This window comes from Pteropus medius, unplaced genomic scaffold (assembly GCF_902729225.1).
Source record: "Pteropus medius unplaced genomic scaffold, Ma_sr-lr_union100, whole genome shotgun sequence".
NCBI lineage: Eukaryota > Metazoa > Chordata > Mammalia > Chiroptera > Pteropodidae > Pteropus > Pteropus medius.
In genome coordinates, this window is record NW_024350925.1 from 909,186 (window position 1) to 935,662 (window position 26,477).

Here is a 26,477-nt window from a genome sequence, read left to right on the forward strand (position 1 = left end):
TGTCCTTTGGCACATTGTTTTTGCTCTTGCCCAGACCCTCTCCAGCTTTTCCACATGTGCCAAAAATGTGCTGACCAAGGCGTAACCTTCGATGCTTTAGAAGGCACAACCAACCAATGCTACGTAGAGTGGGAAAAGTTGAGGATCTGGATTGCGTTCTCGGTCTGTTTCTAACACTAACTGTGACACTGGGCCTTCCTGGGTCCATTTCCCCAATTGTAAAATAAGCGGGTTGGGCTAGATAACTCCGAAGTTACTTCTAATCTAAAACTCAGACTCCGATTACTTCCCAGCTACTCCATGCTATATATTTGTTACTGTATCGAGTTAATCATTGTCCATCTCTCTTGTCCCCACGCATCGTATCAGTAGGTTAGTTCTGGGTTTAGGTCCTAAACCCCTCTGAACATCATCCCGTTGCGTTGGTTCATCCACCTCATTTTGTCAGGGTCACTTTGAAGCGTTCTATTCCTGGTTCGTGACGTGTCAGCAACCCCACCCAACTGTCAAGCTTGATGAGCAGACTGGTTTAGCCCTTCAAGACAATGGTATGAAATACCATAATGCTAACCCCGTGGCGCCCCTTCGAATCTGTCCCTCAGGGTTGATAGGGAGCCACTGACCACAATCCTGGAGAAAAATCACTCCCAGGGCCTCGACGACTTCTCTAATTCTAATTCACAGAACAGGACACGAGCATCCCTGGGGAGGAAAGGGCCCCTGCTGTGTAAGGAGCCCAAGGCCAGGGAGTCCACAGATCTGATGCTGCCCTGGACTTGGATACCAGTAAGAATTTCAGCACGTTACAGGTCAAACTTCCTTCCAGCCCTCAGTCCAGGATGAGGAAGGGTGGTGGCGATGGTGGCAGTGGCAGCGGTGGGCGGCTGCAGCCACAATGGCATGCGGCGGAGGAGGAAATGTTATTTTTTGCCCTTTAATTAGGAGGCCCAAGGTGATGAGAAAAGGCTTCAGCCCAGGAAGCCAGAGCCTGAGGGGGGCAGGTGGTAGCTGGGGACAGCAACCTGATGAAGATTGGAGAGGCATTCATGCGGGTCTAGCGGAGTGCAGCCCGGACTTGTATCATCTTAAAGGTCCAGGAGGCAGACAGCTGTCATCATTCCCAGCCTGCAGAGGCGCCCAGCTGGGAGGTCTGCTGGGCCAAGGCCTGCGTGAGGGAGGCAAGTTGGGAGTGCTAACTGGATTTTTTATTTTTATATCAAGACACCGTGTTTAAAATTTTTACAAAGGACAAACTCCGTGGGTTTCCGTTAGTGTTTTAAGAACTTTCTTTAAAAAAAAAAAAAAAATAACAACAACAAAAAACACCGCCTTTTTGAAAGAGAAATGACAGACACAAAAGAGATTCTGTAAAGAAAATGGGGTGAATTTCTCATAGTATTACCCCAAGGGCAGAGGCAGAACCCAGATTATACCCGGGGGCCCGATAATGACACGGCCTCCACAGTACCTCGTTCAGAAAAATCTACCCTGTGGTCTCCGCAGCCCTCCAAGAGACACAGAGACGGCTGGAGACTTCTCCCCTACGGCCCTCCAACCTCATCCAGTGGTAACCCCTTCCTCCTTCCGCCCCCCCCAGTCTTGCTCGCATCTGTCTCTTTTTGGGGGGTCCCGTTCCTTGGTTGGAATGTGTGAGCACTGGAGGTTCCGGATCCGGAGACACCCGGGCGTGGTGGGGCCCTCCTTCTGGAGCCTTTGCACTCACGGGTCGGAGAAGCCTTTGTTCCAATTTTGTTTTTTTTTAAAAAAATCAACAAAAACAAGACCCAGATAAAATACCAAGTCTGGGGCAGAAAGAGCGACTCTGCTCTTTGAAGATCCCAATTCTGGAGTCAGTCGGTGGCACAGTTTCAAGGGAGGTGGAGGGCGAGCACCAAGGGGGTGTCCAGCTGGTGCTTTCGGGCCCCCAGGAGTGTCTGTGGTCAGGCCTTACTTGCATCTCCATTCGAAGGGTTTCTTCAGGTTTACGTTCTTATTTGTGTTTTTGTACATGCGGGTGTGTGTCCGCATCTGTCTATGTGCAAGTGGGTCTGCTGTCGGGTGCGGGTGCGTGCGTATACATATATGTCCGTGTGTGTGTGCGTGCGTGCGTGCGTGCGTGTGTGCAGGTGTGTTTCTGGATCTGGGAGGGAGGGAGCCGGGACACAGGCTGTGCTCCGGGCTGGAGCTATACCCGGGTGGTGGAGTGTGAGTGTGGCAGCCCGGTACTGTTGAACCCCGCGGCGAAGGTGTTATAGGGGTGCAACGTCTGAAGCCCTACGAGGGAGTTGGGGATCATGGTGATGGTGTTGGGGGTCATGAGTGGGATGTCGTCAGGGGAGCGCCGCAGGGTCAGCGTGTAATCGGGCAGCGCAGTGAGGCGCAGGGTGTCATGGGGGGGGCCGGCCTCACACTCATGGTGAGTGGGGCCCAGCTGCAGCGCCGCCAGCTCCTCCTCAGGAGCGGCTCCCAATTCGGGGGCCCCGGCTCCCCTCTGAGGGCTGGGCTGCCGCAGGGGCTCCTGTCGTCGTTTGTCCTTCCGGTAGTAGAGGGCGGCGAAGGCCAGGACGTTAAGGAACAGGAGGGAGGCCCCCACGGCGATGGTGACACTTAACTCGGTGGAGTAGTCACGAGGGTTCTCCACCAAGAGTGGCCCCGCATCCTGGTCCCCGTTCCACGAGCCCTGGGCGTTCTCGTTGCTGTAGGCGGGGGAGATGGCGGGCCGCTTGGTGCTCCAGGCCTTGCCGTTGGGCCTCCGGGTGATGTGGGAGCTGTGGGTGGTATCCGGGGGCGGCACTTTGGTGGTCGTGGACGTGTAGTGGAACATGTCGTGCAGGTTGTACAGGTGGGGCACCAGGTGTTTCCAAAACGCTACCTTAGTGGCCCGGTAATGATCACGAACCCTCGGTTTCAGCCCAATGTGAAGGTACAGCTGGTCTCGGGGATTGTACTTGGACCAGGCCACTTCCTCAAAGCGGTTGGCCTTGGTGTGAATGAACTTGGTGTCCTGGGGAACCGGCTTGTTGGGATCCCTGAAATACCACATGGAAATCTGCGGTCACCACTCTACCTCCGACAGCCACCCCTACACTTCCTCCCCGGTCCAAAGCTCCTGCCGTTGCCATCTCTTTCGGGGCCCCTCCCTTCGCTCCTACTCCTTCCCCCCAGCCTTGAGGTCCTGCGCCCATGGCATCACGGAACCCCGTCATCCTTCCCTACGCCCATCCTGCGACATCACGCTATAGACGTCTTTTCTTCTCGCACACTCCTGAGCGCCCGTCAGTCTCTGCAGCGCCCAGTTTCTCCACGAGCTCTTTAAAGGCTCTTTCTGAGTGTATTTTATTCCCACTTCTCGTGGCCTCTGGCCATCTAACCCTGAATCCCAGAGTTCGGCCAGCGACTCCCACTCCTGCTCAGTCCTAAAGTTAACTGAGTCCTGGGCCTCGACAAAAGTTTGGAGGGAGGGAAATGGCACGAAAGACTCGAAATGGCATGAAAGGAGGAAGCGGGGGCTGCAAGGGTTACTGAGCGAGATTTGGGGAATACCTCAGAAGAGGTTTAGACAGAGGAGCAGGGCGCAGAGCATGCTCGGGTCCCAAAGAAGAACACCCGCTTTCTCCTTACCCGGTCTTGGCAAAGTTGGTCCAGTAGGTCATGACAACAGCACTGAGCATGACGTCATTCTTGGAGAAGTTGCAGGGGAAGAGGTCAGTGGGGCCCACCATAGGGACACCAAACACATAGGGTACTTCGTCCCCATGAGCTGCGTCTGACCAAGCGGGCTTCATGAGGCTCTGGCAGTGATGGTAGAAGGCGTAGAAGTAGGTAGGTGAGCCATAGCGGGCATGCAGATCAGCTGTCACCACCGAGGGCTCCACCCACTGGTGGTCAGTGAAGAGGGCCACCAGTGTTTTCCGGCGGGTCTCAGGGTTGTCACGGTCTGCCCAGTCTGTGTACATGAATTTGATGGTCTCCCGCAGGGTATCCTTCCCCTCAGGATATCCATACAGGTTGTCCACAAAGTTGGAGACTGAGTAGTCAAAGTCAGTGCCAGAGACACCATCCTCAGGGTCCACCACCCCTTCCACAAACTTCAGCCCCTCGCCCTGGTTGACACCAAGCATGATGTCATAGTTGAGGAACTCACCCTGTTCCATGAGAATCTCAGGGTCATCGGGAATGACATCACCGTCAATCACAGGGCCAAAGGCCACATGGTAGCGGGCCGGCTGGATGTCCTGCTCTACCAGCTCCTTGGCGCTCTTTTGCCGAAGACAGTCCACCATGTCCACCGTGTCTAGCACATTGCAGCCCACCTTGTCCGCCAGCAGGCTGGTGTACTTCACCGGTTGATAGTTCACAGCCCAGCTGGACAGAGCAGAACCACTTTGGATGATGGCCCTCTGAAAAAGCCCTACAGAAGATAGGTGGCGTCAGGTCAGATTGGTCGCGTCACCCTGGCCTGTCTCTGAGGGACAAATCAAACAGCTCCTCGTCCCTTTGTTATGAGGCTGCTGAATGGCTCGAACAGGCTGGGAAGGAAGAACAACCCTTTCGGCTGTGATAAGTGAGGACCAGAGAGAGGCTTGCCGGGCCCCTTCCCTGACCGGTCCTTTGCCTGCTTCTTGCTTCCTTGTCCAGGGACAATGGTTGGTAACTTGGGGGTTAAGGAAATGCCGGGAAGAATTAACCCCTTGGGTCCCAGAGACCAGCCTCCTCATGCTCCCTCTCTTTATCTCTCCTTGTCTTACCCTCTTCTTCCTGCCCAGCTGGGCCCAGCTCTGTGCCAGCACACCACCAGGGAGCTGGCGCTTCCACCACAAAGGGGTCTTTTTCATGAGAGATGAGAAATGCAGGCAGGAGAGAGCCTCCCATTTTGGGAGTTTGGGGAAGGATTCCCAAGGGCAAAGGCCTTGGGGTCTGAAAGTCTCCAGAGAATGCGCCCTCCGGGCCAGTAGTCTCTACAGAGACTTCCCTTTTCCTGAAGCTACCGATGCCTCAGATTCAGATTTTCCCCTGGCCTAAGGGGAGTCAGTCCCCCAAAGTCAAAAAGCGGATGGTTTTTCCGCCGCTAGGAGAAAAAGGCGACTGTTCTGTCCCTGGTCCCAACCCATCTCCAATGGGTTACGTGCTCCTCAGGCACACAATTCTATTCCTCTAAGAGACAGATAGTTTGCATGGGCAGAAATACGGGAGAGAAATACAGATGACGACTGAAGAGACAGCCTCTCTTTTCGAAAGATTATTCTCCTTGAATCTATTACGGGAAGACAGTGAACAACCCTATAAAACAGCCCGGCCTCCAGGGACACAGGTCCCGCCTTAGTCTTCCCTCACCAGGGTCCCCCTGGAGGGACAGAGGCGAGATTTGTAGGTCAGAGAAGGTGATTTTTCTCGCAGAGAGACAGGCCTCCTTCAAAGAGGTATTGATTTCAGCAAAAACCCGTGTCCTCTCTCATAGATTCTCTTACTTCAGAGAAGGCACCTTTCCCTCCCAGAGACGGAATGTGCTCTGTAGTCCAGAGGTGACGAGAACATTCCATGTGAGCAAAAGGGGGCCTATTCAGCCCCCTTGGAAGAGTCACTGACACAGAGGCCCACAGCAAGGGGAGAGGCTCTCCTTCAGGCTACAGATTAATTTTCCTTAGGGGGTCATCCAGCCCGGAGGAGGTCTGGAGCCCACTAATAGGGGCACCTCAGTGGCCCTCACTTGGGATGCATCTCCTCCGCAAGGACAGTTCCCTTGTACAGACGTGTCCTTCAGAGAGTAAAGCAGAGGGCGAGTGCTTCTTACACCTAAAAACGAATCTGCTCCTAGAGCTCTACCCTGAAGTCACGAGTCCGTCCCGAAGCGAAAGATTTCTCCCACTCTCCCCATAAGACTCCCACATCAGGAGACAGCAACGGGGTTCTTTCCTTCCTTCTCTGTGGCGAGAATTCCTTCTTCCCCTACAGAAACATCACCCTCCCCAAAGGGGCGCTGCGCTGGCAGAAGGAGGTGAGCTGACGCCCGTGGGTGCCCCCGGAAGGCCTGGGGTGTGTGGTGGGTGGTCGGGGCTTCGCTTGTTTATGTTTTGCCCCCAGAGCTACTCACCCTCAGAGTGATGCGACAACGTGAGGAGGCTGACACAGGATGCACCGATGCCCGAGCCAAAGACGGTGATACGGCGGGGATCACCACCGAAGAAGGCGATATTCTCGCTCACCCAACGGAGGGCCTGGATTTGGTCAAGGAGCCCATAGTTGCCTTTGGCGGCCTGATCTCCAGTGCTCAGGAAACCTGGATCCGACAAAGGGCATGAAGACAGTGAAGGCGGAGGCATGGGGGATGTGGGTTATGGTGGCGGCCGGAGTCGGGCTGGGAGGAGAAGGTGAGCATGCGGCCTAGTTCCTTCCGCCTGGCTAGCACAAAGCAGCACTGCTTTCAACCGGGGCAAGTAGCCCCTGTACGGGACGGATCAGCTCCCCGCCTCCCACGCACTCTCCAGGTTAGAAGGCGGGGTCTGCAGACCACTCCAAGGGAAACTTAACCTGAAGGAACTTCAAATGGCCAGGACCCAGCATCTTCTGCCCCGATGTTTTATCTGGGTCGTGACCCTGGCACCTGGCAAGACGGAGTGGAAAGAGCAGGGGTCCTGGACTCAAACAGTCCTTGGTTCGAGTCCCGGCTCTACCACCTGCTAGCTGTGTAGGCTTGGGCAAGTTGTTTAAAATCTCTGTGCTAAGTCTCCTCTTCTGTAAAATGGGGATAGAACTATCGGAACACACGATTACTTCTCTCCATCCTTCCTTCTCTCTCTGAGTAAAGCGAAGGTCCCACGAGACCCCAATCCCTAAGCTGTCCCTTCCTCTACACGTTAGCCCATCTCTACTTCTACTTCTTTCCGGGGCTTCGGGCGCCCCTGCCCCTCATTCTCAGGGCAGGTGTGCATTTCACTTCCGTCAAGACCTAACGGGGAGGGGGCCCCGCCGTCGGGTTTCCAGCGTGCTCTCCAGGTGATTCCGATGCCCGCTAAGGTTAGAAAACCACTGGGTTAGACCATCTTTTTCATCTGGCGGGGAAACGGGGAATTCATCTGTGGTGCGTTACCACAGAAACAGGTCTTCCCGCCTACCCAGTGGGATTTGCTGCCGAGGAGCCATGTCACCATGGAGACTACCTTCCCACCCACCTGCTGGGATTTGCTGCTGTGGAGACTTGTTGCCATGGAGACTACCTTCCTGCCCACCTGCTGGCTATCCCACAGAGATGTCCTATATTTCCCCCACCCTACTTCCATTTTAGATGGATCCAGCTGCTTCATTTCATCCCTCTTCCCTGATCCTTAGGCTCCTTGGAAGGCTCCACCTTTTCCCACCCAAGGCTTTCACAAGGCTTCTTTACAGGTGGGTGGTTGTGGCGCTCCCACACGTCGGAAACCCACCCCGTCTCTGTATTTTCGGACCCCCTGTTAAAAGCTCATTCGCAGCACCTGGCATCAACTTCGTGAGAGGCCATGTTCGAGGAGGCTCCCAGGCTCTATTCCAATAGACCCGAGCAGGCCCAAGACCACATCACTGCCTTTCTCGAGTCCTCCCGTTTCTAGCTTCTGCGAGACAGTTCATTTCACCCTCTTCAAGTGTGTCATTAATTTACCTTTCGTGCGATGAAGTATGAAAAGTGTTTAGTTATTTCTCTCAGGACCTAGTCACGAGGCCTCTTTAGCCCCAGGTTCTCGGTGAGGAAATGAGAAGGGATTCGAGAAAGCCTGGATGAGAACGAATGGAGGAGCCTTTTTCCTCTAGACACGGGGAGTCATACCATGTCAACCGTCCGTACTACGAGAGTTCTCTTTGAAGCTCTATATCCAACAGGCTCAGGCAGATGATACAGCAAACGTGACCCACCACCAGCACACAAAACCTGGCAGTCTGGGAGAGCAGTCTCTCGCTGCTCGCTCCCCTGTAACTCAGCCTTCCACGCAAAACACGTGAGAACGAGGGCTGAAACACCAAACCCCATAAACTGTCAGAATACATCTGAGTCAGTCTCCCTGGGCCCAAGTTTATGCTGCAGTACATGGGAAGTTCCTTGTCAACAGAAGATGCGGGAATCTGGCACATCGTATCAAAACCAGAGATCTCTGTCACTCGAGGCTTGGCGTTTGCCTGGTTTTCGGTTTGCCTGAAGGGTACCTGAGCAGGAATATAGGATTAAATTCTAGAACCCAGAATAAAACTTGGCAAGGCCCTATTTTTTCAGCTCCCGGGATAAACACATCCTATATCCTGCTGAGTCCCTTTCTCTTGTTGGTCTCAAGCCCAGTGGGGGATTCTTGAATAATAGCTATGCTACCCCTTTGCCTTGGATGGGGTCCATGGACTAGCCTGTGACGTTCACCAAGTACGTGAGTCACCCAAGATGTCTAAAGCAGCACCTGAGAGTGAACTGTCTGGCCTCAGTGCTCCAGAGAAGCTGAAGGGAGGGAGGGTCTTTGAATGAGCTCATTTCCTTCAGTGTCCTTTCGTTTTAACATTGATGAGATGCCATAGGAACTTAATTCTTGTTTATATCAATCGGCCTTCGATAAGATGTTTCATTATATGTCATTTCGCTTAAAGTCACAGAACCTCTTGATAATGCGAAGTAGGAACTGACTGTAATTGAGGTCCAAAGCTGTCCACTGTTTGCGGGATGCTTTGGGAAACAAAACCACAAAGCCTCAGCTCCACTGAGGAAGATCTCCAAGTGTCAGGAACAAGCCCATGTTCTACATCTGGCTCCGAGAGACAGAAACACCTTGTATGTACCCAGAAGCCAATCAGTGGCTTATTGATTACATCTGTGCTCCGCAGCAGGCACTGAAGAGCACACAGGAGCCAGCAGAGAACTTCCGACCCCATCTCAGCGTATGACTCCTTCTGAGGTTTGGGCGATACTGTGATCATTAACTGCTTAAGGCCAAAGAATCATATTTCTGTCCCCAGATGTGTTGTTCCCGTCATCCGAATGAGAGGGGGTTGCAGAGTGGGCGGTTCTTGATCTGAGTTTCATAGATGAGCTTCGGTGGGATCCATGAAATCATTTCTAAGAGTGTGTGCATGTGTGTTTCTGGGGAGAGCCCACAGCTTTCATTAGAATCTCAAAGGGGCCCAAGACTCCCCCAAGGTTAAGAACATCACATATAGAAGCCCAAGGATTCGAGCAGCTGAAGGGTATCCCTGAGCATGCTCACCAGCAACAGCCTTCTGTGCAGCCTGCAGCTGCCGACGGACACCTCAAATCCTGTGAGTCTCGCCTGTCTCCTTCCGCCTCCTTTGTCGGTGTCGCTCTTCGCCTCTTTGCTCACCCCCATCTCGTTCTTCTCTTCCTTATTTTCTCCTCTCTTTTCTCACTTCTCCCCTCTCTCTTTTCCTTCACCTCTAGCCAGTTCAATAGTACGGAACCGAAGCATATTCTTAGCATTCTCTGTGTTTTGCAATACGCCTGCTAGAAGGTATATTTGTTTCCGAACCTTTGTGTTTATGAGTTTTAAAAGCAGCCGAGTCGAATGTTTTCTATGACTCTCGCTAAGAAAATCTAGTAGCAAAATTACTTTTGGCCTTCGAGTACCGCGTGCGTGTGACTGGATAGCTGTATGTGATTATGTGGATATATATTCATCGCTCTGCGGAACCGTGAAGCCCTAGTGTGTGGGTTTACGGCCACCTTCGTGGTACCATTGTCTGCCATCAAAGACTCAGATCACCTTTCTCAACAGGACAGAACAGCTTACAAGAACCTTGACGTGAAACTCAAAGCCCAGCAGACTCTTGAGAGAGCCGGGAGGTGCCCTGCGTGCTTCATACCCGGTGTCCAGATGTTACTGAAGGGGACACAGGCTCCGCTCTTTTCAGGAACTATCACTCCTCCAGTCTGGATCTGCCCAAAAGCGTCTTCCTATCCCATACAGCGCTAAAGGTAAGTCAAGAGGAGGTTGCCTTTCTGCGACATAACCGCACCCATAAATGAAATGCAGCACCATGGCCTCTGGGATTAGAACTGGCAAAGCGATATATTCGAAAGCAAATCCAAATAAAGTCCGGCCAGCCACCTGGCCATGGAGGAAGCCATGCTCGATTGCTGCTTCAGCACTCAGGCCCACAGACCTGACAGACAGCCTTGACCTCCACTGGAATGTGCCCTCTGAGGCCTGGGTGAGCATCTGCAAGGATGCGAGGCCCTGTGCGCTTAGTCACCCTCTCTGAGGCGCTTGTTTACCTCTGTGGCCGCAGAGAGGCATTAATAATCACCAAGGAAGGTACAGGGGAGAGCGGGCGTCTAAATCACTGAAACAAGCATGAGGACAGCAGAGTGTGCACGGGGACGGGCATGTGGGTGTGTAAGAGAAGCTGTTTGGAAAGCAGCGTATATGCGTGAGAGTGTGTGTACAACGCGGCGGGAGCGTACGGGGAGGTGCGCGTGGAAAGAGTACAAGCGTGTATGTGTGTGCGCGTGGGGTATGTAAGCGTGGGGTGTGCTCGCGTGTGGGGGTGAGTAGAGGTGTCTCCGATACACAGTTGCTTGTGGAGTACTTATGAATGAATGCGTATACTAAGTGGGAATGTATGTGTGTATGTGGTTTGTGCAGAGGTCTATGGCTGTGTGTATATGTGGGGATGTGTATGCGGATGCAGAAGCTGCAGTATGAGGGGGGTGTGTGCTATTTCTGAACGTGTAAGGCAGGGCGGTGTGCACGTGCAGGTACGAGTGTCTATGGATAGGAAGAGGAAATGCTGGCTTGCGCTGATGTTTGGAAGGTGAGGGACATATGTACGTATGCGGAAGTGGGGTGGAAGCCACATTTATGTGCACTTCGGGGATATACACGTGGGGTTTGTGCGCGTGCACGTGGACGTGCAGGGCACGGGTGTTTGCGTAGAGCATTAATATGGGGTAGAGGAAGGGGTGAGTATGATTAGGGGCCCCGTGTACGGGTGTAGATGTGGATGTAGATATATGGGAACGTGTGTGTGTGGCAGGTGAGGGAAATCTGTAGATTTGGGGTACAGATATGAAGTGCACAGAGGTGTAGGGGCCTGTGGATATGTGGGGGACACTGTACTGCGGAGTGGATATGGAGAGCTGGGAGAACACGTGGAGATGTGAGGTCCATGAGATCCGGGGTATGCGTGGGGGCGTGTGTACCTGTGGGCGGGGTGAGAGGTCACCGTATGCATGGGGCGGGGGGAGATGCGGGACATGCGATTGGCTAGAAGGGATACCTGCGTGTGTCCGCGCGGGCTGTTTAGGCCTAAGAGAAGATGTGAAGTTGAAATTGAATTTCCAGTGGCATCTAAACATCCCGGGAAAGGGCCCGGGGACAGAGGGACCTGTCCTCACTTCGGTAGAGGCCATGGCGTAACGACACGTGAGCACGGTCGTTCGCACCAGCCACAGAACCAAGGCCGCCTGTCCCTAAGTCCCCAGCATTCTGTCCTCCCTCTTTGAGAACCAGAGTCCCTTCTAGGTGCCTAGCAGGGAACCGTACCTAGCACCCCAACCCGATAGTTGAGGGTGATGACGATGACGTTGCCATAACTGGCGAGAACGCTGCCATCAATCATGTTGCCTGTGCCCTCCATGTAAGAGCCTCCATGGATGTAGACCATGACGGGCTTAGCGCCACTGTCCCGGATGTCTGTAAGGAAAAGGGGTGAGACACAGGCTAGGTAGGATGCCCTTCCTCCCCCACCCCCGCCAGCCCTGGGGGGGGTGCGGACGGCAAAGCTATCTCAGGTGCCAGGACACCATGGCCATCTCTGAGGGCAGGACTCGTGGGGCTGCTCAGCCTGGAGCTCGAGCATCAGTCACACAGTTGCGCTTCAGCGACGTCTTTAAAGACTCCGGTTTCAGGGACCTCCCGGCAGCCAGGCGCGCCCGGAACGGAACAGCGAGGCCTAGGTAGGCCGTGCCTGTGCCCTGGGGACAGGGGCAGGAGGAAGATAAAGGGCTGGTCCCTCAGCTGGATCACGTGAGTCCCTGCCCCGGGCACCCAGGAGTCCTGGGACCTGATCTGGCTTTAGAGAGACTAGACCAGTTCCACAGAAATACGGTCATTGGCAGCAGCTGCCCCCCCAGTGCGGACAGAGACAAGAGGGCGGGCATAGAAGCAGCACAGGGAGAGAACGAGGAAGAATGTGGGGCAAGGGGTGAATGGCAGCGATGGGGTGAGGGGGCCTGAGTGACATGGTTTCTCACCCATGTGCTCATTTCCCCCCGTTCTCCCCGGGCGTCAGGCAGACTTAACTGGAGCCACCGGGGATGTGGAAGAGGAAAGGGTCGGAGCTAAGAACGACAGAGCCCGCCCCCAGTCAGCATTAAGATGAAGATGGAGCCTTCCAGAGGCCAGTCCAGGAGGGGCCTTAAAGTGGCTGCTCCCCAGCCCGAGCAGCGGTCAGGAGGAGGCTCGCGGCCTGGCCACCTCTACCTGACGCCTCTCGACACTCGGCCACACCGGCACAGTCCTACCGGCCCCCGGTGGGTCCCCTGAGCTGTCTGGCCCCTCCAGGGGCGCAGGGGCAGGGCCGGGGCGTAGAGGTCGAAAGGAATGCTCTGTGCTGCTCAGCAAACACGACTCGTTTGCCCAAGGAGAAAGGAAGATGGCTTCGACCATCACCCAAAAGCCTGCCGACTGCGGAGTCCCGGCCTCAAAGCCCTTCTGGCCCTGTCCTGAAGCTCCTGCAGCCCCTGACCCTGAGGCCGTCTGTCTCCCTCTGGGAGAAGTCTAGGTGACACTGTTCTCCAGCCACTTGGCTTCTCTCTGCGTCACTGTTCACTTCGACATCCTGCTGGGCCCCATCTCCCAGGAGCCAGGCTCCCCACGAAACACAGCTGTCTCCTCAATAAAACACAGGCGTCTCCTGGCCCTCCCTCGGCCCTACTTCGTCTGCACCTGAGAGCGGGGGCGGGGACGTGGGCGAGGAGGACGGCCTCCCCGTGGCTCTGTTTGTGGTCTCCTGCTCCCGCCGGCCGTGTCCATCACCCTGGAACGGCCCGACGGCCTTGTACAGGAACAGAAACACACCAACGGACGGACAGACAGACAGACGGGGCTTCACCCCATCGAGAGGGGGAGGGGCTCTGTGCCATGCACCAGCTGCCGCGCCCTGCAGCCCCCAAATACCTTCATCTTCATCCCCGTCATTATCCGCTAAGTCCTCGCCCTGTTTCTTAGCGCCGGATCCTGGGGACCAGACACGGGGAGACACAACAGCACAGAACAGAGAACAAAACAGAGAGAGAATTCAAAAACAGCATGACTGCAGTGTGGCCCAGCAAGCCGGCTCTGGGCCTGGGCCCAGGACAGGCAGGAGGGATGGCAAGAACTGAGGGAATGGGTGGGCTGAGGCCCAGACCTTCGTCAGGATGATGCTGTCGCAGGCCCCTGCTGTGCCGGCCTCCCTGTCCCCGACAGCCCATGTCGACCGGTTAGAAAGGAGAGAGCAGCAGGTGGGCCAGGGCACAGAGCCAGAGCCCCACTCAGGGGAAGGGCTACTTCCGTCAGTACGGAAGGGGCTGTGCGCGCACACAGGTGGGCTGAGCTGGGGACAGGGGCAGGCACCGAGGGTGGGAGGCAGCATTGCCCGCAAGTGCGCATACGGGTATGAGCTTTGAGGGCCGAGCTAGGTACGGGGACCCAAGCCCTGAGCCCGCGCGCCCAGTGGACAGGCTCGAGCTGGGCCTCAGCTGACCCTGATTCCCACAGGAGAAAATGGGAGATGAAGCTGTCATTCTGGTCTCCCTCGTCGGGGCCCCCTGTCCTGGTTAATGGCAAATGGGGTTCCTGCCCACAGAAACCAGGCCTGAGAGCAGCAAGCATTGTTCTGAGATCTAGAGAGAGCCAGAGGGAGGGAGGGGAAGCAGGAAGGGGAAAAGGAGAAAGGAGAGAGAGAGAGAGAGAGAGAGAGAGAGAGATAATACTAATAGCTCATATACCACATAGTATGTACTGAATATGCACCGTGTGCCAGACACTCTACTTCCGCCATATGGTTCAAGCCTCACACCCCAGTGACGTAGGTACTATCTTTATTCCTGTTTCACTGATGGGGAAACTGAGGTTCAAAGAGGTAAAGTGACTTGCTCAAGATCACACAGCTAGAAAGTTCTAGAGGGGAGATTCAACCCCAGGTCTGCTTGACCGCAAAGGCCATGGTCTTTCCACTGCACCGTTCTGGGATGGGGGGAAGGAGGAGGAAGGGCGAGCCAAGAGGTACATAAGTGTAGCGGAAGGAAAGGTGACAGGAGAGAGGAGACGTTTAGACTCCGGGCTGCCGGGCACCAAATTCTTCTTCCTGCGTTCTTGCATTGGCTGGCATAGCGGCTGGAGAATGGGAATTTCCAGTTTGGGAACGATGTCAATGTCATAATTTCAGGCTTACTCTGCAGTTCTAGAAGGCGTTGTGATACTTTTTCCGGAGGCAGCAAATAGCTCTTTCGCCGCCTGCCGCCGCCCAGTAGCATCAGAATTTCTCACAGCTACATCAAAACAGGAAACTGCCTTGGTATAATAAAATGGTTTTTCAATTAGGGTGTAATTTGGCAGGTAGCTGCCCAGCTTCGGAAGCCGGTGGCGCTGCCATTTTAGTACTCTGGCAGTACTGCCTTTGACACTCGAGGGATACGGGCGCGTAATATTCACATACATAATGGATACTTTAGATGGAAAGGGAATTCTCATCTCGAAGAAGAACAACTTCTAAGTGTGATAAGTTGGGGGGCGGGGGATGGAGCGGGTCTTCCCCATGGGCCTTGACTTAGAAAAGTGTCCCTTTTGCCTCCAACCCCCACCTCGAGGGGCCCGGATTTCTGCATTGTCCCACCTTGCTGCTGTGCCTGTCACTCACGCCATCTGGACCACTGTCACCCATCCGGACACTGTGCTGCCTCAAGATCTCAGTCAGGCCCGCCCTGCCCACCCTGTGCACACAACCCTAATGGCCTCTGGGGATGAACTTCATCCAAGACGCAGGGCTTGTAACTCAGGCCCAAATGGCCAGTGGGCCCCGGGTAGGGAACTCATTCGAACACCGGAATGACCTCCGCACGCTGAAACCTACCTCCCCGCCTGGCCCGTGAACGCGGACGACGCTAAATGCCAGGCTAGGCGCTTCTTCAGACTGGTCATCGGGCCTTCAGTTATTTCTAAATCTTTCCGCCTCATTCACGCCCAAACGGCACCTAGCTCTTGGCCTTGCCCATAGCCAGCGGTCACGATCGGTAAATATTTGTATGTGAACGGAACTAACGGTCAGCTAGCTCTCTCGCCAAACTCCGGGCACTCGGCGGGACTGCCCTAGGCTCTTACTGGTGTCCTGCGGAGATGACCCATCCCAGGCAATGGTCAAGGTTAAGGCCGTCTCCTCTCCCGGCAACCCAAGTACGGAACTCGGAGGAGCAAGTTTAACAGACCCTCTTATGAATGTTAAGGACAGACCGGCCCCTCCCACCTTCAGATGCGGAAAGAGAGGTTCTAAGGCCTAAGGCCTCACTTTGAGTTCGCAGCAGAGCCAAACGGACCCGGACAGCAGACCTCACTCCCGAGAGCCCGGAATCCTGACTACTCCGCTTGGAGGAATCCTGCTCTAGGATTTCAGAGGAAAACAAACTGCAAACTTGCCAAAGGGATGTGGGGACCAGGCTGTCATCGTCCACCTGTCCCTTAGGCCCGGCTCAACCCGCCGTCGCCACGTTTGGCAGACGGGAGTTGCCCCGCATGCTACAGTGGAAAGAACAGTGCCCCGAGGGTCACGAGACCCAGCTTTTGGTCCGGGCTGCGCCACAGACCAGCGACAGGGCCTCGAGCAGCAGCAAGTCACTCCCCTGGGCCCGTTTCCTCATCTGTAAAATTGGGATGCCGATGCCACCTTAGAAGCTTCCAGAGACGTGGGGAGGATTTTATGAGGTAATTATGAAAGCACTTCACAGAAAGCGTAAAGTGCTATTTGCACAGGAAGAATTATTATGCGGGTGGGACAAATTTCTCTCCCCAGGAGGGTCCGTTTCAAATGCAGGGTCTCGTGGCTCCTTTGGAGCCCAGAGTTTCTGGAGACCCCCCCCCAAGGTCAGCCAGGGGCCAAGCCCGGCTCACTCAGCTACGCTCTGGCCAGAGCTGGGGGCAGCAGCGGGATCACTGGGCCTGTGTTACAAGTTTGGTCTCAGCTGCAGGACTGGAGAGGTGAGTCTAGAACTTTCAAGCGGGAAAAGGGCAGCGCCTCTGGCTCCATCTTGGCTGCCTAGAGTTCTCCTGAGGCGCCTGGTGAGAACCGGCTCCGTCACCGGCAGAAGCTTATGGGTGGAATTTGGGGCTGGGAAGCCCGGAGGGAGCGGAGTCGCTGCCTCTGCCCTGAACCTGCCTTAGGCCACGAACTCCCCCGTGAAAAGGCAGCCAGGGCCCTGGGCCCGGCTACTTGAAGGAAGGCTGGGTCCTTGGGGGCAAGGGCAGGCGGGCAGGCAGCCCTCCCTCTCTCTCTCTGTCCCTCCCCGCCGGCTCGCTACCTACCTCCTTTCCTACAAATTTTCTTGTTGGGCTTTCGGGCGCATTCCTTGGAAATCCGCTTTACTGTAAAATGAATAAAAAACTAAAAAATAACAGGAGGCCTCTGCCCAGGGGCATGCACCCCCAACCCACCCAGGCACCAAGAGCTGCTCTGCAGGTGGCACATGGCAGAGAGCCTGTCCCACCATCTCCTGGTTTCTGTCACTTACCTTACTGTGACCCCCGAGGGAGGAGGCGCCAGCTAGTGAAAGAGGCTTGCCCCCCGCCCCCCCACAGCCCCGGCTCCCTTGGCTACACACGACTACCACCTTTCAAAGCAGGTGGGGTGGCAACGGGGGGGCCTGATGGAGCCAGCATCCTCCCGCGGGCGGCTGCCGGCGGTGGCGCATAGTCCCCCAGGAAACCCCCATCCAGCGCTCTGGCCCTAGACTTGTCAAAGCTCTCAGGCCTGGCCAGGCCCCTCCTGCTGACAATGTCACTCACACATGGGAGCTGAGACAATGCCGGGAGAGGGAAGAACAGGGAGGAGGAAGGGGGAGGCCAAGCAGAGTGATGGTTAGAAGCATTTTCACAGACAGAGGCATGCTGCGGGCCACACAGCCACATGCAAGCCACGGACACGGCGGGGCCGCGGCACTCACCATCCTCCGTGGGTACATAGACGTTCAGGTAGAGGCAGTCCTCATTGGGCTCCTGGATGTACGTGGCGACGATGTCCAAGTTGGCAGTGAACCAGACAGGCAGCATGACTTCAGGCACAGCTGTGTGAATGTTCTGGGGGCACACTGGGGGGAAGTGCGTGGCGTTCCGGATGCCCGACCAGGATGGGGGCGGTTCAGGGGGCAGGAACCGTTTCTCGCCGATCGGAGGAGCCGCGTAGGGCACCCCCAAGTACTGGTCCACAGGCCCCAGGATCTCGCTAGGCAGCGGTACCCGCGCACCCCTCAGCTTCCCAAAGTGAGTGTTGACTGTGGGTGCTGGAGCCTGAGTACTGGCTCCCAGCACCAAGCCGAGGAACCCCAGGGTGAGGCACACGCTCCGGCCAACTGGGAGCTTGGGGCTCAGGGACAGCGAGGGCAGGCCGAGCCGCGGCCACATGTTCCGGGCGGGGGTACTGGCAGGGAAAGCAGACTCCAGGCTCACAGCATCAGCCCCTTCATAGCCACACAGACTGGAACCTCAACACTGAGCTCTCGAGGGACACCTACAGGTGCCCAGCCACGGAAAGAGCAGGTTGTCCAAGCTCCACGGCTTCAGAAGGGGGGACTCCCTCAGGGCCAGACAGGCCTGTGGAAAGAGGGAAGGACGGTCACCCGGTGATCGTCAAGGCGGGGCTGCTGAGGGCTCTGGGGGGGATTGCAGGGGCCGGGGCTATCCTCTTCCAGCCAGAACCATTCTGGAAAAGCCAGGGGGAATGACAGAGTGACGGTGGTTGGTCCTGCCAGTCCCCAGGCCCCAACTTCAACTCCTCAGCCAGTGGAGCTCGTGGGGACCAGCTGGAACCAAGGTGGCCTGTGTCGGCAGGGGCGGGGGCACTGGAGACAGAGCTCGGGCCGCCGGGCGGGCTGCATGAACACTGAGCTCTCTAGCCACCGAGACGGGAGCCCCACACGGGGACCTCCACATCGGGGGACAGTAGGGTCGTGAGCCTCGCACGGGGACTCTAACGCCTAAGAAGGGAAAGCAACAGATAGGCCAAGGGTTCCACGGAAAGGTCCCCTCGCCCTTAGGCGGGGCCATTGGCCAGAGTGCCCAGCCCCTCCTGTGCCCTCTTGTAGATTTCTCCTCGGCCCTAACTGCTCCCAAGTCCTTCAGCATCGGTCCTTTCTGTGGGGTAGCTCTGGCTCCACGGAGTGCCAGAACCCAGGCGGGAACCCGTGTGCCTAGCACCCTAGGCATTGTCGATGCCCAGCCAGTGTGAAATCAATACCGGACTGCAGGGGACACACACTCGGAGACTCATGGAAATCAACTCAGAAAGGCTCAAAGAGAGAGTGAGAGACCAAGCCAGGATCACAGGCACTGTGAGATTCACTCAAAGCCATACGTTCCAAACCCACACGGATCCCCTCATACAGTCCCACGTTCTGAGACAGCATCACAGAGCCGGAGACTCACAGAGACACATTCAGAGAGACACACAGAGACTTACTAAAATCTAATCACACACCGCATAGGGAAATATCCAGAGACACATGAAGCATAATGGTGACACGTAGGTGGGGACAGAAACAGGAATAGCAACACAATCGAGACACACAGGCCTTCTGACACCCGGTTACACAGTCAACACACACCCAGAGGCACACATAGACACTCCTGCATGCAGACGCGCACACACACACAATTTAGTTTTCCCTCATTCCCAACAAATTTCTCCAAGATTGCAGGCCTGTTCCTTTTAAGAATTGCCCAGGGGGAGGAGGGAACGAGGCTCCTGCAATCACACACCACGAGGAGGGAACAGGAATGTGATGGATGAGAGAGAGAGAGAGAGAGAGGGAGAGAGAGAGAGTGGAGAAGAGAGAGTGGTAGAGGAGAAAGAGAGAGAGAGAGAGAGAGAGGGAGACAGAGAGAGGGAGAGAGGGAGAGAGAGAGGAGATACACCCAGTGCAGAAAAAGGTGGGGAGGAGGGAGGCAGCCAGCGATCAAAGGGGTGGGGGCCTGGAGGAAATGGGAGCAAGTGTTGGGGGTCAGATGCCAGACAGTCTGGTTTGCACCCATGGGTGGGGGGGGAGGAGGGGCAGGGAAGGAAGGGGTAGGAGCAGGGAGGTGGGCAGGAGGAGGGTGTGTGTGTGCATGGGGGGGATAGTCTGTGCAGCTGAGTTCACACAATCCCCCATTCACCGTCTCCATGGCAACTCTGGGGCACAGGACCGCTCATTCTACACGGCTTCCTGCCAGGCACCCCTCCCCTCCAATTAACCTTCTTGGTGCCGCCCCTCCCAAATTCCATTAACCTTTGGGATGCCTCCCTCTCCAGTACCCCTTCGGCGCCAAATGCTGGTCCCCTTTGAATCAATTTCCTGCGGCCCCTCCCCTGTGAACAGCTAGACAAATCAACCGACCCCCAAACGCCCTCTGTACCCTAAGACCCACTGTGACTCCCCAAGGCCAAGATGTCCATCCTGGTCCAACTTGCGATTTGGGAGCAGACAAGGGGAGGCGGCAATGCCAGAGATGAGAGTGGCATGGGGGGTACTTTTTAGGCTGGAGCAAGGCACTATTGGGCGAGGCTATGGTGAATGGCATATTGTGAACTGCAGTGTATCGGGGACTCATGACTGGATGGAACGGTGGGGTGGGGGGGGCGAAGCTGCATTGAATGGGGGGGGAATAGGCCAAAGGCCTCCCTGTGGGGCTGCAGAGAGTGGGGGGAGGAAGCCCCACTGGGAGAGTGGATGATGGAAGAGGGACGGGGCTGCACTGCGGGGAGGGGGCTGGCAATGCGACAGTTAACAGATAGGGGCTGGGGGCCCCTCGAGGGGCATTTTGACGAGCATGTGGCTGAAGCTGCAGGAGACAGAGGACCATGCATGGAGGTACGATAGGGATGTGGGATCTGTAGTGAAAGGTGAGTGAGAGAGAGGAGCGGGGGAGGATGGGGGGTCAGGGGTGCCGACGGAGAACATGGGCTGGAGAAGGGTGGGGAGCACTGGCCGGGGAGTGGAGGAGCCCGGGATCGGGAGGGGGTAGGTTCGGGCAGGGAATGGGCGGCTAAAGGATGAGAGACCGGGGCAGGCGGCCTCACCTGTTCCCCGGGCTGTTGCGAGCGACCGAACCGGGCCGCGGACCACCCATATCGCCTCCAGGCCAAGGGCTCCGCACCCGAATCCCCGAGATCTGCTCTCCGGCAGCCTGGCTGCTGTGCCCGCGCACCGAGGGGGCGCGCTGCGCGTGCCCGGACACGGGGGGCGCGGTCCCTGCCATTAACTCCTTTTGTGCCAGAGATGGCTCAAGTCCTGGGGCATGGCCCACTTCCTCCCGAGCTCGAGCACGCTCTGCTCCTGCTCCCCATCTGTCACGCACGCCCCTCGGATCACAAACAGGTGATGTGCCGGGGCGGCGAGTCCGAAGTTTACCTGCAAAGCTCGACACCTTGAAACGAAGGGAGAAACTGAGGCACCGCCTGCAGAAGACCCTGGTCACACTCCACGAAGGCACGCCTCCACCTCCCTGAGCACCGGCGCGACTCAAACATCCAGTGGGGGGCACTTTGTCCTCGTCCTGTCACTCTCCCAAAGGTCACTGCTGTCCCTTTCTGCTGCTTCTCCTGGGGCGTGTCAGCCTCACTGGCAGCGTGCCAGCTGTCCGACCGCCTCCGCCACCACCCCGGATCCGGCTGTTGTCGTGTTCTGTATGCAGTGCCCTGTCCAGTGTTTAGCCCCCACCCCAAGTCCCTCGGAATGTCCCTTAGCCGGCCAAGCCTCCACCCCTGTAGCTCCTTGGAATGTTCATCGGGACAGAACAGGACAGAGCAGAGCTTGTGTCGCCTGTCTGCCCGTCGGGCACCTCCATTGCTGGAGCGCGCACCTCTTAAACTTGCTAAGTGGGCCTCAAGGACGGAGTTTGTTTGTTTGTTCGTTTGCTTATTTATTATTTATTTATTTATTATAACTCGGGTCTGGACCGCTGCTCCTGGTTTTACCGGCACGCCTGACACTTCTCAGCGACAGAGTGCGACTGTGGCCTGGACATTGTCCTGAAGCTGTCAAATCACCGCGTGCCACCCACCCACAAGGCTGGGGCTGGTCCTCCTCCAGCCCAGCTGGCCCGCCAGACGACACTGTTGTAGTATACCAGTGGGCTCTCACGGATAGCCTTGGCTCTAGGGCCCCAAACGTGAAGGCAAGAGGGCTGAGGATGGCCCCGCACAGTTCCAGCTGCCACTCTGGAGCTACACTTCGAGTTATGTGTACTGTAACATGGGAGTGAGCAACAGTTACCCTGGGTGACTGCCAAGGTGGCTCGTGTGAAGACAAGCGGCTCCAGCAGCGGAGCAGACAGACAAGGATGCTTCGTTTTACTGGTCGCCCTTCCTCCTACTTGATTGTGGCTTGCTAACGAAAGGCAATCTGTCACTCCAGAAAAGTGATTCTCGGGGAAGGTCTCTGTCTAGGACACCGCTTGGTGCATGATGGAGACCGCACGAGGGGACATAAAAGGTATGCGGTGTCTGTCACCCCCTCTACCGTGAAGCTTCTTCAAAACAGGTTCCATTGATTGACCCGGTGGCCCCACGGCCCCTTCCCTGTCCCCGTGCTGCCTGGAAACCGGTCGTCTGGCTAAGGCGAGTGTCCTTCCTCAGAGACCGAGGGCCCGAACCTTAGTGTGTGCCGGCCTGGAAAAGGGAAGCGGAGCCCCATCCAGTTTGAACTGGGATGATCCGAACAGAGTGGCGGTTCTGAACTGGGGGTTCAGCCCCGCTCCCCGGGGGCCCGCCCATCCCAGACACGCAGACGTCACACGCACCCTCTGCAAAGAAGCTCTGTGTATTGGGTGCGACAGCTCTGGGGCCTCTATATAAATAACATACAAAACCCCACAGCTGGATGCCTCACGTTAACAAAAATACGAAAAACTCATTAAAAACAGGAGCCTGAGGGAAGAACCCCAACCGCCCCTGGTGCTTGGCCGGGAAGGGAACAGGGAATTCGGAGGACAGGGTGGGGCCACATCCGGTGCCCAAGCGGCTCCTCCAGGTGGCTCAGTAGCGTCCAAATATGTTGGTGCTGGGCTGCGGCTGTGTATCTGCGAACAACCAGACGAGTTCGGGGCTGCGAGGCCAAGCAGGGCGGCGGGTGGGCCCAGGGACAGGGACAGGGACCTCCCCGGGGTGCCGGGGCCGACTGGACTGCAGGGCTGCCCCCCGCCGCCGCCGCCGGAGTGAAGGCTTACTGGAGAGCTGCTGCTGGAGCTGCCGGACCAGAGCCGCCGTCTGCTGCTGCTGCTGCGTCTGCTGCAGCCCCTGGCGCTGGAACTGAGGCGGAAACGGCAAGCGCGACATCGAGCTCCGACCTTGTCCTCGGACATTCCGCTTTGTCCATCCTCATCTCCCGACCCCTTTTGACAGCGTCCGGTCTGGCCTCCCACCTCTGTGCGGCAGCGCCATGTCCCCTGGCTGCGCGCCCGACCTGCACGGCTGTCCCTGAGCCCGGGGCTGTGGTCCGGCACCTACCTGGGGCTGGGACTGGGGCTGCGGCTGGGGAGGAGCCGACGGCGGCTGCGGCTGCGGCTGCGGCTGCTGCTGCGGCTGCGGCGGCGGCTGCTGCTGCTGCTGCTGTTGCTGCTGCTGCTGCTGCTGCTGCTGTTGCTGCTGCTGCTGCTGCGGGAACACGAGAGTCACTTCTCAGCGCGGGACGGACGGGGCGGCGAAGAGGCGGCGTGCAGAGAACTCTGGGTCCACTGCCCTCCCTCCGTCTCCCGTCCGTCCGGGGCGCGCCCCGCAGCAGTCTGGGCCCGGGCCGTACCCGCAGGATCTGCTGCTGCTGCTGCTGCTGGCGGATGTGGTACTGCGGCTGCGGCGGCTGCTGGTGCGCTGGCTGCGGCTGCGGCTGCGGCGGCGGCTGCTGAGGCTGCGGCTGCGGCGGCTGCTGCGGCGGCGGCTGCTGCTGCGGTGCCTGCTGCGGCGCCTGCGGCTGCGGCTGCGGCTGCTGTGGCGGCGGCTGCTGTGGCGGCTGCGGCTGCTGCTCAGGCAGGATGGGAGCCGAGCGGATGGCAGCCTGGACGCCCTGCGCACCCAGCGGAGTCAGCGTACCGATCATGGGTGTTTGCTGCAGCGTCTGGTGTGCGAACCTAACACACACAGGGGCCCGGACGTCAAGCCACGGGGTGGAGAGAGGCAGACGAGAAGGCCCGGGGCCCGCCCAGCAGGACACGCGGGCGAGTCATCTCATCAGGCCTCCTGTCACCGACCGGAAGAGCCCCTTTTGGGTTGAGACAGCCTTCGAGGTCGGGGAGTGAGGGGCAAAGACAAGAGGCCATCCTAGTGGCCCGTAACTAACCAGTTAGGGATTTTTCGGTTCTGTTTTAGCTATTTTCCCAAACGAAGCAGTCCTCACGCGGACGCGAGGATTTTATGAACAGCCGGTGAGGCTCCTGTCCTCGGGCGCTGCTCCCCAGTGACGCATCCGGGGCTTACCGACAACCGACTTCTACTGCGCCTTCCGCCTGCGTCACCCGAGTCCGCACGGTCGCTGCACAGGCCAGTGTCCTTGCATCTTCCCTACGTGTGCTGCCCACACATCCCGTGTTCAACTAGCGACACGCCCAACGCGTCACGTCACCTTCCTGATCCCAAGAGCCCTTCTGGGGACGCGGTCTCAGTGGTCCACAGTGCATTCTGGGTACTCTTTCTCCGGCCCACGCCTGGCCTCCCCCACCGCTTCCCTGTCACGGGGTTCACCCCCACCCAGCCTCTTCTCCTACCTGTCCTCCCAGCCACCCTCCTCAGGCGGGTCCCCGTGTCTGCGTTCATGTTACGTCTCTTCCTGGAACCGCTTTCTGTCCCCTCCTCTCCACAGATCCAAAGCACGGCTATCCTTCTAAGGCCACCGCAAGTCTGGCCTCCCTCATGATGCCTGCTCTGGGGACTCAGGCCCACAGCGGTAGCACTGCACTGCTCCGCTCCGGGATCCCGTTTTCCCACAGCACACAGCTGCAAACCTGCTTACGTCTTAGACTGCGCTGCATAAGTCTCGTCTCCCCAGCCAGAGGAGCGATTCCTTGGGGTGACGACGTGGTAGTTTTCGAGGAAACATCTTTCCTCGCCCCACCCAGTCCCAGGATGGCGCCGGCCACACAACGGGCAGTTAACCCACACTAAGTAAAGGACTTCGCCTCGGGTCCACCCGACTGTCCCCTATCGTCGTCACATAAACGACTTCCCCTCTCTGGGCCTCGAAGAAATGCTGGGAAAGGAAGTGTGAAGCTATGGGTCGCCAGGGCCCCCTCCAGCTCCGGCGTTTTGTAGCCAGGTAAGTATTGTTGACGTGTCTAGAAGGTCTGAGTGGCCCCATCAGCTCCTGGCACAGGTTTCACCCCGTCAGGTGCTCCTTCGTACCCCAGTGTCCTTACGGTCCCCCGCTCCCTCGGGTACCTCTGAGTGGAGGCCAGCCCATGTCCGTAGGTGGGGGCCTGCTGGTGCACGTAGCCGCTGGGGCGCTGCTGCAGGTGGCGAGCGGGGTCTGCGAGCGCGGGGTTGGCAGCTGGGTGGGCGCTCGGATAAGGCTGGGCGGAGTAGCTGGATGGCACCATGGTGCTGGCGGGCCCCGCGTGCTGCTGCAGCCCCACGTGAGACACGTAGGGAGTGTAGCCCTGGACGGTGCAGGGGGACAGCGTCAGGGCCGACAGCGAGCGGGGCGCGACGCCTCGGGTCCCCGCTGTCCGCGGCCCGACCCTCACCTGGGACGTCGGCAAACCGTACGAAGAGCTGGGGGCCATCTGGTGCACGGACGACTGGGCCAGCATCCCCTGACTCTGCTGAAGGGGAAAGGAGACCAAGTCAACCTCGGGCAACGCCTTCCGTCGCCTCGGTCCCCGAATCTCCTGGTCGGCGCGTCCTGGTGAAGGTCCCAAGCGTCTCCTGAATCCTGGGACCCTCAAATGCCCCTCTCCCCGAGGGCCCTCCCTACTGCCCCTCTCACTATCTTTGCCTGGAGCTGTTGGCGAAGGCGCTGTCCTTGGGGCACCGCAGGCTGCTGCTGTCGGTACACGGAGGTCTTGTAAGAGGACGGCTCCAGGCCCATGACGCCCGTCATGGTGGCAGGCAGCACTCCCGGGTACGGGGGCCGTGCCGGCAGCTTCTGCATCGGTAAGCGCGGGGGCCGGTACGGGTCCACACGCGGGCCACCTGGACAGCGAAGCAGGCTGAGCTCTCCGGGCTCCTCGGCCCCGCAGCCCCGGCTCGGTGTCCTGCTCCCCCGACCCCCGGTAGCTCAGAGGTGGGCGGGATGCCCAGGGAAGCCCCCTGCTCCGGGCTGGCACGCACCTGCAGGCAGCGGCTGGTTCTGTGTGTACAGGCTGATGGAGCCCTGCCTGTAGCTCAGGTGGGGTATGGAGCCAGGGTTAGCGTGGTGCAGGAGGTCCGGGGGCACTGTCACGCCGTAGGGGCCAGTCCGCCCGGGGCCCACTCCGTAGTCCTGTGGGGATGGCAGAGCAGAAAGAGGACGACACTTGACACTGGGGTGAGTTGTGCCAGGACAGGAGCCGGGCGGCAGGTCAACCTGGTCGACTCTGATGCTCTAAGGGTACCTCTGCCCCGCCCCGTGCCCCGCCCACAAGCCAAAAACTGGACAGAATCGCGGGGGTGGGAGGGGGCTGCGGAAGAAGCGGCACCGGGCGGCAGTCACCTCCGTCTTGGCAGCCGGCTGGCTGCGCTTCTTGCCCTTGGTAGACTTCTTCTTGCGCTCTTCAGTGCTGGCCGGAGCTGCCCCAGGCTTCTCAGCCTTGGGGGGCTCTGGAGCCTTTTTCTCAGGCTCCAGCAGGGTAGGAGCGGGGGGCTCCTCGTCCTCCGGTGGCAGCGGCAGTGGCTCCAGGTAATAGGCCCGCGGCCGGGGCCTCAGGTGCGTGTGGTACAGCAGCAGGCGCTGCTGCTCCTCGCCGCGGCCCACTCGCCGGTCTACCCGCACCGTGCCGAACCAGCCCCAGGACAGTGGCGCTGACGGCTTCAAGCCCTCAAACAGATCCCACGGAGAGATCTTTTGTTTGGTGGAAACCTGTAGACCCTGCTCCGGAAAAATGAGAAACAGTGAGCTGCGGAGGAGAGGAGAAGCACCCACTAGCCATCAGAGAAAGTCACGGGCAGGTTCAGGGCAGAGGCCGAGAGAAAGACAGATGGACGCGGACGCCACACGTGCACGTGGGAGAGAGAGAGGAAGAGGCGACAGGGCAATCGTGGGGGCAGCAGAGAGACAGAGAGACGGACACTGACATTCGGAGGAAGACAGATAGAAACGGGGA

At 57.8% G+C, this 26,477-nt stretch overlaps 2 protein-coding genes across 4 annotated transcripts in view; both read right to left on the bottom strand.

Annotated features, from left to right (window-relative positions):
* Nucleotides 1-1,314: 1,314 nt before the first annotated feature.
* NLGN3 (neuroligin 3) lies at nt 1,315-21,057 on the bottom strand. Of its 3 annotated transcripts, XM_039841714.1 has the most exons (8): nt 20,269-21,057; nt 17,159-17,804; nt 16,521-16,580; nt 13,143-13,202; nt 11,508-11,657; nt 6,092-6,277; nt 3,622-4,411; nt 1,315-3,029 (listed from the first exon to the last, which is right to left on the bottom strand). In XM_039841714.1, exons 2-8 carry the CDS (start codon nt 17,613-17,615, stop codon nt 2,186-2,188), a joined length of 2,547 nt encoding a protein of 848 aa, XP_039697648.1. In that variant the 5' UTR covers nt 17,616-17,804; nt 20,269-21,057; the 3' UTR covers nt 1,315-2,185. The 3 variants fall into 3 exon arrangements, with proteins under 3 accessions (XP_039697648.1, XP_039697649.1, XP_039697650.1); XM_039841715.1 differs by lacking the exon at nt 16,521-16,580; XM_039841716.1 differs by lacking the exons at nt 13,143-13,202; nt 16,521-16,580.
* Nucleotides 21,058-21,990: 933 nt separating this feature from the next.
* The window catches only part of MED12 (mediator complex subunit 12), a 20,460-nt gene continuing 15,973 nt past the window's right edge, over nt 21,991-26,477 (bottom strand). The window contains exons 33-42 of the mRNA XM_039841734.1: nt 25,868-26,242; nt 25,507-25,657; nt 25,172-25,368; nt 24,921-24,998; nt 24,616-24,833; nt 23,138-23,312; nt 22,988-23,047; nt 22,696-22,842; nt 22,416-22,497; nt 21,991-22,268 (exon numbers count right to left, since the gene is read on the bottom strand). Of these exons, the coding sequence (XP_039697668.1) occupies nt 22,225-22,268; nt 22,416-22,497; nt 22,696-22,842; nt 22,988-23,047; nt 23,138-23,312; nt 24,616-24,833; nt 24,921-24,998; nt 25,172-25,368; nt 25,507-25,657; nt 25,868-26,242 (1,527 nt within the window). The 3' untranslated portion in view covers nt 21,991-22,224. The remainder of the gene's footprint in view (nt 22,269-22,415; nt 22,498-22,695; nt 22,843-22,987; nt 23,048-23,137; nt 23,313-24,615; nt 24,834-24,920; nt 24,999-25,171; nt 25,369-25,506; nt 25,658-25,867; nt 26,243-26,477) is intronic.

What these genes read in the sequence shown, in the direction of transcription:
- NLGN3 (XM_039841714.1), bottom strand. Translation starts at nt 17,615, where the DNA reads ATGTGGCCGCGGCTCGGCCTGCCCTCGCTGTCCCTGAGCCCCAAGCTC. An exon ending in CTATCGGGTTGGGGTGCTAG is followed by an intron (nt 6,278 to 11,507) that starts GTACGGTTCCCT and finishes TGTCGGATCCAG; the next exon opens with GTTTCCTGAGCACTGGAGAT. An exon ending in GTTGTCGCATCACTCTGAGG is followed by an intron (nt 4,412 to 6,091) that starts GTGAGTAGCTCT and finishes TATCTTCTGTAG; the next exon opens with GGCTTTTTCAGAGGGCCATC.